The following is a 9,483-nucleotide window of genomic DNA, read 5'->3' on the forward strand; positions in this document are numbered from 1 at the left end:
CTGAACAGGTCCCTAAACTTTAGCACAACTGACTCCATGGTGGAAGTACAATTCATGCCACAAAATCAGCTTGTACACAGCACATCACCCAAACATACAAGAAGTCCTTGTTTTCACCAGTATCTCAGTTCATTCTTTCCTGCAATGAGATCTTATCAACATAAGCACAGTCTATTTACATACATATCTACATGGACTGGAGGATTACTGAGGCCCAACTGTACTTTCTACTCATCATGGCAATGATTCCATTAAAAGCCAACATGGTACAGAAATGCAAGGGGGTGGCCAGGCATTGGTGGCACATGCCTTTAATCCCAGTACTTGGGAGGCAGAGGCAGGTGGATTTCTGAGTTCAAGGCCAGTCTGGTCTACAAAGTGAGTTTCAGGACAGTCAGGGCTACACAGAGAAACACTGTCTCGGGGGAAAAAAGAAAGAAGAAAGAAAGAAAGAAAGAAAGAAAGAAAGAAAGAAAGAAAGAAAGAAAGAAAGAAAGAAAGAAAGAAAGAAAGAAAGAAATGGGTAGAGGAAATAAAAGAAGGAAGGAAGGAAGGAAGGAAGGAAGGAAGGAAGGAAGGAAAGAAAAAAAGAGAAAGAAAGAAAGAACCCCTCATGTTTTCCCAGAGACTTGAAGAATGCATAATGAGGGCCGGGCGTTGGTGGCACACGCCTGTAATCCCAGTACTCTGGAAGGCAGAGGCAGGTGGATTACTGAGTTCAAGGCCAGCCTGGTCTACAGAGTGAGTTCCAGGACAGCCAGTGCTATAGAGAGAAACCCTGACTCAGAAAAAAAATGCATAATGAGTTCAGGAGAGGCCTAAGTTATAGAGGTTTAATGTAGACAAAAAAAAAAAAAAAAAAATAGAAAATCTGAGAGCTCAAACTTTGAGGCAAGGTTTAATGAATAGGCTTCAGATTTTGCCAGAACTTCAGATTAGCATTTTACCGATGGAGATATCAGGTTTTAGCAAGAATATATGAAGCTGGTTGTGCTCTCTCTATAGGGTGCATATCATGACACTCTATGAACCTCTGATTCAAAAAGTGTGCCAGAATACTGAGAGAGCTCTGGAAATAAATGTATAACTAGATTTCACTCCAAAGTATAAACAGCTTCACCTCTCTCCCTCATGAGAAATTGACTGGTAATGACTTATTTGAAGTGCCTCTCACACTAGACCATGATGAATGGTAGATTCATATTCATACTTGATGCCCCAGTATAAGTGAATACCAGAACAGGGAAGTGGGAGTGGGGTAGCTGGTGAGCAGGGGGAATGGGAGGATGGGATAGAGTGGTTTTGGAGGGAAAACCAGAAAAGGTATAACATTTGAAATGTAAATAAAGAGAATATCTAATAAAAAACCTGGCTGTCTGTGCATGACTCAATCTAAAAAGTCTTTTTTTTTTCCTGTTTGTTTGGGGTGTTTTGTTTTGGTTTGCTTTTCTTTGCTTTTCATTGTTGTAGTCAAGACAGTTTCTCTGTGTGACCCTGACTGTCCTGGAATTTACTCTGTAGACAAGATTGCCTTGGAACTCATAGATCCAACTGCATCTGCTTAAGGAGTGCCTGGATTAAAGGCACAACCAAACGACTTCAATAAATCAGTTCTTGACATAAGTCTGCCTTAAGTTTCTCCCTGATTATGGATCTGATCCAACAACCTATACCATCAAAATGTGAAAATGGGCAAGTGGGTGGATTCTCAATTATTTAACCAGAGGCCTATTTTGGGTGGGAGGGTGTGACTACAAAGGGAGGGTTCAATGGAAAGGTATATAAGGAGTCAAAGCATCCAGTTGAAAAGTGTACAAAAAGTCTAAGACTCCAGAGAATATCCCAGAGTCCTGGTGCCTGCAGTCAGAGTCTTTCCCTGCCTGGGTTCAGAGACCTATCACCAGTATCCAGATCAGGTAAGTCCCTTAGCTCCATCAGGATACCTCTTCTCATGTAAGCTCATGTATATGGTTACTGATTTGTCTTTTTCTAGATGAGATATTTCTATATAACCTTGCCTGGCCTGGAACTCACAGAGATTCTCCCATCTCAGAAAACTGAGGTTTGGCTAACCATAATATTAATTGGATCAGTATGGTTTCTGTGGGGTTTTTACACTCACATTAAGATTGTCAGTGTGACCCTGAATTCAAGGCAATCCATGCTGGAATGAGAGCTGAGAGTTACCCAAGCGCCTTGACTGCTGATCTTGATGTCACTTTATTTCTGCCATTCTTGGGTGTGCCTTTAATCCCAGCAACAGGGGTGCAGAGGCAAATTGATCTTTGAGTTTGAAGCCAATCTGACCTATGTAGTGAGTTTCAAAACATCCAGTGATAAGACATGTCTCAAAAAATCAAAACAAGCAAGCAAACAAACAAAAACAGTGTTTGTAAGTGCTGAGTGACAATAGAATATTGTCTGTTCTAATCGAGAGGGCTGGGAAAACTAAGCATAGTTTATCATCAAAATATAGACTGAGGTCTCTGGGTGATCCCTTCCCACTGGGATAAATTCATCCAAGATTAGTTAGAATAAGATAGAGTCTTTGGGAAACAGGATATTTTGGACAGACTTCACAAGCTGATAGGAGAATTATAACTTTCATACCAAGACAAAACTTTAAAACTGGACAAAACATTTCTGAATTGGACATGCTGTGGTGGCATTGCTGACCAGTGATAGAACATAACTTTAATCCCAGCACATGGGAGGTAATGGCAAGAAGATTTGTGTGAGTTCAAGGCAAGTAGGGTCTAGAAAGTGAGTTCCAGGGAAGCCAATAATGCAGTGCTTTCTGTAAAACCCATGTTTCAAGAAACAAATCAAAAGAAAAAAAATTCTGGGTTGGAATGATGGCTCAGCCATTAAGAGCACTGAGCATTCCAGAGGTCCTAAGATCAATTCCCAGGAACCACATGGTGGCGCATAACCTCTTCTGTTATGTCTGAAGACATACTGAAGGTGTATACTGTACACAGTATACAGCTACAATATATATAAAATAAGTAAATTTTAAAAAACTTCAATTATTAAATGAAACTGAAAAATTATTATGAGACAAAGAACTGTGACATTCAGAAAAAGTGGCAGCTAAAGAATGGAAAATTGTGTTACCAATTCCCCATCTGATAGAGGACTAATATCCAAAATATACAAAGAACTCAAAACTAGATAACTAAAATCTAAATAATCCAACTAAAAATAGAGTATAGATCTTTCTTTTTTTTTTTTTTTTTTTTTTTTTTGGTTTTTTTGGATTTTGCTTTTTTCAAGACAGTGCTTCTCTGTATAGTCCTGGCTGTCCTGGAACTCACTCTGTAGACCAGGCTGGCCTCGAACTCAGAAATCCGCCTGCCTCTGCCTCCCAGAGTGCTGGGATTACAGGCGTGCACCACCACCGCCCGGCCAAAGAAATTCTTAAGAGATAAATCTAAAGAATAAGCAGGCATCTTCTGAATTATTTCTTACTATTTCAATATGCCTAGGTAAAACAAAATGAAACTTACTTTCCCAAGGCAGGGGTTTTTGTATAGCTCTTGCTGTCTAGAAATAGCTATGTAGACCAGAATCAAAACCACAGAGATCTGCCTGCCTCTGGCTCTATGATACTAGAGTTAAATGCATGTTCCTCTACCATTCCACTTAATCATAATTAGTCATTAATTACCAGCATTTTATTCCAGATATGGTCTAGCTTCATTGATTAATTACCTGTGACCTCTTTATGTAGATCAGGATGGCCGCTAACAATTGCCTCTGCTTCCTATGTGCTGGAACAATAAATGAGAATCAATATGCCTGGTTGTTTCTATATTTTTGGTTTAAAAACAAAACAAAAATCCCAGAGTTCCATATAACTAACTTTATTCACAAGGCAAGCCATGAACTTGCAATGGTCTTTCTTTAGCCTTCCTCATACAACACTGAGACTGGATCAATAAAAGATGCTTAATATGCTCATCTGAGGAAGAAAGGAATCTCTCTGAGCCATTTTGGCTACTTGCAATTCTGAGAGACTCTGTGACTGAGATCTGGGTCCTATCTCACTTTGTCAATGACTGAAGATGTAGATCAGCTTGGTAGGATTCTGAGACCCACAGGTGTTCAGAACATGACACCACTATGGACACCTGGGCCTTGGCAGATCCTTTGTGGCTTTTTGTTGCTGTCACCCAGATGTACCCCACTCTGATACATTACCACTATGTAACCAGACTGCAGTGAAGTTCTTCTGTTCAGCCCTGTGCCTCCCAGAGGCAGGTGTACACCTCCAAGCCTGCCCTCTCCTGAAATAACTAAGGACCTTTGAGGTGACTTATCTGATTTTCAACAATGACTTCGGTACTAGGGCACAAGGCTAGATTACTGAATCCAGGCCCAGCTCATAACCTACTCCATATGCATCCAGCAGATTGAGAGGTGGAGGATAGAAGATGTGGATGTTCATGGCCATTCCTTTTTATATTCTATATGAAACGAGCCTGGAATACAGGTCATCCTGTTTAGGAATATGCAATATTCCTTTTGAAAATGTTCTGTGAGGATTAGTTTAATTGGTTGATATAACTGCAGTGGAAGGTTTAGAAGCCTAGGCCTCAGATGAGTCGGCAAAAATTAGACCCCTGAGAAACCTGTATAGAATCCACTCAAGCTCAGAATACCACAAGTATCCATACACAGTGGTATCAAGATTACCGCTCATTGGCCATTGCAGGAATTAGTGGGAAAAGAAGGAGCAGGCTCTAGAATCACCTCCCCATGGAGGCAAGAAATCGGCTAGTCAACAATGTGTAGCCAGACCCAGGGCTCAAAGCACTTTATAAACTGTGAACTGAGACAAATGATGGGGACAACCTGAACCTGCCCCATTCTAACTCCAGTCAAAAGCCAGAAAAAGGTGAAATGACTGTTCTTCATCCATTCACTTGTGATTGCTTCTCAACAATCACTCATATGTAATCTTGTGTGCCTTGATGTCATTCATGCTTCTCCTAAGTACTGCTGCTTCACGAAAAGGCCCTTTCTGATCAGCACAGTAAGTCTCCCATGATGCAATGTGGGAAAGTAGAGCAAAAGAGAATCCAGGTGTTATGGCTCAAACCCACCTAATACTTCAGTTATAAGGAAAGATGATGCAGGGTCTATATAATGAGTTTAAACCAGCCCAGATTGTATGGTGAGTTCCATCTAAGACAGCCACAGTTACACAGGAAAACCCTGTCTCAAACAGAGAAGAAGCTTCCAAAATATGTAGTTCATTATGGTAAGTAATCTCAGAGCTCAGAGTTTAAGGAGAAACATCTTGTAAGCTTTGAGACCTTAACCAGAATCTCTGATTTTAAACATTCCCACATAGAAATGTGATTAAATCTAGCTAAAGATGTAAATGTCAAAATAATTAAATGAGTGGAGACTTTATGACCCAATCAGGTGGTAGCTTGTTTCTGAGAGGTGGGCCTAAAAAGGTAAGGTGTGAGGAAATGTGCATATAAGGTTCAGTATGGCTGCACAAGACAGTCTGAGGCTTGGAGCCTGGAGTGACTGCCTGTTCCTGCTAGAATGGGAAAACCTGAAAGAAGTGTGAAGGTCAGGTGAGTCATTCAATCCATCAGGATGCCCCATCTCACCCAGCCAGCCAGCCTCCCATTTCATCTTAGTATTTTTAATATTTGGTTATTGTAATTTTTGATTCGTTGTATGGTGTGATTGTTTTGAAGTAGAAAATGTGATTTAACTCAGGTTAGCTTAGAACTCCATATATAGCTGTCATGAAAGACTGATTCCGCTGCCTCCCCTCGTAAGTTCTGAGACCTCAAGTTGTGCCATTTATAGAGAGCCAAGTATGTAATATTCAAGGACTTGGCCCATTGAGGAAGTACCTTATTTTCGTACCAATATCTTCAGTACACCTTAAAATTTCCTAATTCACAATGATTATCGATTTAGAGAGAAAATGAAAATTGTGAAACCCATGAAAGCATTAAATTGACAATTTCCACAGTTCAGTCTTCTAAACAACACACTACAGCTCAGTGTGGCTACAGGGTCTAAAACTTAAGGAAGTCAAAGTAACAAAATCCATATCACAGCTTCTACCAAACTGTTCCATTGATTTAATTCATATATAGATTGGGTATGGGACCTTTAAGTTTGCTTCTTAAGGTTATCAGAGATAATGTAGAGGGGTTCACACAAAAGTGTGGAGTTCAGATCTACTGTCTTGATACCAGCTTCCCAGCAAGGGAGCTATAGAATGATTGGGTTGAAATGGGTGCTTTTGAATCTCAAGAAGGCCCTTAAGGGAAACGTGGCTCTTAGAAAAATAGATATTGTCTAATGGGAAATACAGGTTTATGACATTGCCTGAACAGTGACTGAGTTTGATTTGAATAATTAGTAGGGAAAGATGCAAGCTAAAATGTGTTTTACCAGAAATAATTCCCTTATCTCCCTATTTCCATAGTATCTCCCCACAAGAAAGTCATAATGAACTTCAAGACCCCTCCCACGATCCAGCAGCTGGCAAAACAAAGCCTGCTGAAAGATGAAGCCTTGACAATCTATGCTCTAAAAGACATGAAAGAGGAGCTCTTCCCACCACTCTTTAAGGATGCATTTATCAGCAAACAACATAACATCCTGAGGCAGATGGTGGCAGCCTGGCCCTTCCCATGCCTTCCTGTGGGAGCTCTGATGAAGACTCCTGACTTGGAGACCTTGAAGGCTATGCTGGATGGCCTGGATTTGCTGATGAGACAAAATGTTCGACCCAGGTAAGAGACACCAAGGGAGCATGGGGATGAGAGGGAAGTGTATGGATTGAGGAAAGTATTCACAATGTGGTCCAAGTTGAATCTGAGACTTCTGATGTCACTATCTCTGAGGAGAGAAACTAAGAAAAGGGAAAGTGCTGTGTACAGCATAGCAGAGAAGAGATGCAGCAATATGCAATGAGTTTGTCCCAGCCTCTTCCCTCGAGGAATGGATTTAAGGGTCTTTGTGTTGTAGGTCCAATCTGTTTACACATTGCCTCTTCTGTCATCTGAATATTTTTCCCATTTGATCCACAGGAGGTGGAACCTACAAGTGCTTGATTTACGAGATGCCAACCATAATTTCTGGAATGCGTGGGATGGAATAGAGGATGGTGCCTGCCCTCCAGACTTTAGCCAGACAGAACTATTGAGGAATCATCCCATACAATGGGGAACACAGGCTGTGACTGTGTGGATAAACCTTTATGTGAATCCCAGGCATACAATTGAATACAATGAATATTTTTATGAGTGGGCAAAGAAGAGAAAAGATGTACAGGTGAACTGTCAGAAGGTGATGTTTTTGCCCAACCCTCACTACAACCCCTGGCATCTTCTGGAAATAGTTGAGCCAAGTTCTATCCAGGAATTGGAAGTGTATAAACACTTCAACCTGGACACTCTTGCAATGATAGCCTCTGACCTGGGCCAGATGAGAAACCTTCAAAAACTCCTTCTCAATAATGTCCACATATCTTTGGAACAGTCTGGAAATAAAGACATGGAAGACCGGTGTATAAGAATGATCATTCCCCATTTCTCCAAACTCCACAAGCTCCAGCATCTCTATTTGAATGACGTCTGCTTTGTGAATGAACATCTGGACCAAGTGCTCAGGTGAGTAAGGATAGTGAGCTTTATCCAGGGGCCAGATCAAAGCCTATGTTACATGAAATGTCAGTCCACAACTGTGGCTTCCCTGACAATCTTGGATTTACACAGATTTGACCTTGTGATACTCTACATCCTGAGTTCTCACTTCAGTAAACTCAGACTATCGGGTATGTGTCCATTATTTAGGAAAGTTCTTTGCTAGGATCCAGATGTAGCAAAAACAGATCTATGGAGGCTACAAAAGCTTAAACCACCTTCTGCCCCACGTCAGTTCTGTCCTGAGAACTGTATGAAGACTTTTAATCTGCTTCTGTCTCCCCATGAGTCTGAGGCCATCTAAGCACAGGAAGGGGCTGAGTAATGATTGAGGATCATTGGGGCTTCTGGAAACTCTGTTGACAGGACCAAGTCCATGCCATGGAGGTGGGCCTCATGCTCTCAAGTTTGTCACACATGGGAATGGTTCTAGTTCTTTCCAAGACAGTCCTACTGGGATTCACTTTTTTTTTTTAATTTTTTTTTATTCGATATAATTTATTTACATTTCACATGTGGGATTCACTTTCTGATATCATTTGTCCACTGATGTAGTATTATGCTAGTAAGTGCAGAGGGCACTGTAGACCTTCAGGCAAAAGCAGTCATGATGGTGTTGTGTGTCCTCTGCTTATAGTGACAAGACTTATTGGGTACTCTCTATCAGGGAGCACTCTAATCTTGAGTTTCATTATGAGCACATAAAGACCTTAGACATAAATAGCCTATTTTCTTGGAATCATTGCCCTCTGTGTACCTCTATTGAAGTTTAAGGAGATGATCTTCTTTGTCTCTCTTTAGGTGCTTAGAGAATCCCTTAGAGAGCCTTGCAATCACTCACTGCAAGCTGTCAGAATCAGATATGAGGTGTCTGTCCCAGTGTCCAAGAGTCTATCAGCTCAAACACCTGGATCTGAGTGGCATCGACTTTATAAATTTAAGTCATGAATTTCTAGGAAGACTTCTAAAACGACTGACAGCTACACTGCAGAAGCTAGAGTTGAAGGGCTGTATGATCACGGACTTCCAAATCGATGTCCTCCTGCCTGCTCTGAGCCAATGCACCCAGCTCACTGAGGTTGATTTTCAGATGAACTTCTTATCTAAGAACAGCCTGGAGAAGCTACTGCAGCACACTGCCAACCTGAGACAGCTGACCAAGGAAATGTACTCTGCACCCTATAGGTCTATGATGAATTAGGTAATGTCCTCCCACAAAAATTTGCACAATATTGTTCTGAGCTAATGGTCACACTCAATGTTATACGTCAGCCAAAAGAGATCTGCTTTGTGAGTAACATTTGTGCAGGTTGTGGAGGACTCTGTGTCTACAACATGGAAGCCACACTATGTTTCTGTTGGCAACGAGAGTGGTCACTTCTGGACTCTGAGAAAGGAAAGCCGGAACTCAAGTGACTCATTCCAGATAAAGCATGCGTATTTCAGCATTTTTTGGAGGTACTTGGGAATGACGATTGTTTCATTGGGTCATAGTTCAATGAGAAATACTGATCTGGAGAATGAGGGCTTAAATTCTGTCTAAGATCAACAGTACAGACCCACCTTGACACACTCACAGAGATTTGAATACGGTATTCACTGTTGGGTTTGCCCTTCACATATTCTTGTGTTCTCTTCTCTCTGTCCCTTTCTTCCCAGAATTTTCAGAATAACATGCCCCATGTTTCAAGATTATATACACTTCAGCTTCCTGAAATCCTGATCAAAACACAACAAAGATTCTCTTGGAGAGATGGCTCAAAGTTTAAGATTGCTTGGTGCTCTTCCTGGGGAG

The 9,483-nt window shown here is 41.1% G+C and overlaps 1 protein-coding gene across 1 annotated transcript; it reads left to right on the forward strand.

The window, feature by feature from the left end:
• Positions 1-6,489: 6,489 nt before the first annotated feature.
• Positions 6,490-9,104, forward strand: LOC127680411 (PRAME family member 12-like). The gene is given in 4 exon segments (XM_052175873.1): positions 6,490-6,776; positions 7,074-7,655; positions 8,490-8,869; positions 8,872-9,104. Coding segments are annotated over 4 exon segments (1,482 nt in total).
• The last annotated feature ends 379 nt before the right edge of the window (positions 9,105-9,483 follow it).

Source organism: Apodemus sylvaticus, chromosome 3 (genome assembly GCF_947179515.1).
Source record: "Apodemus sylvaticus chromosome 3, mApoSyl1.1, whole genome shotgun sequence".
Taxonomy (NCBI): Eukaryota; Metazoa; Chordata; class Mammalia; order Rodentia; family Muridae; genus Apodemus; species Apodemus sylvaticus.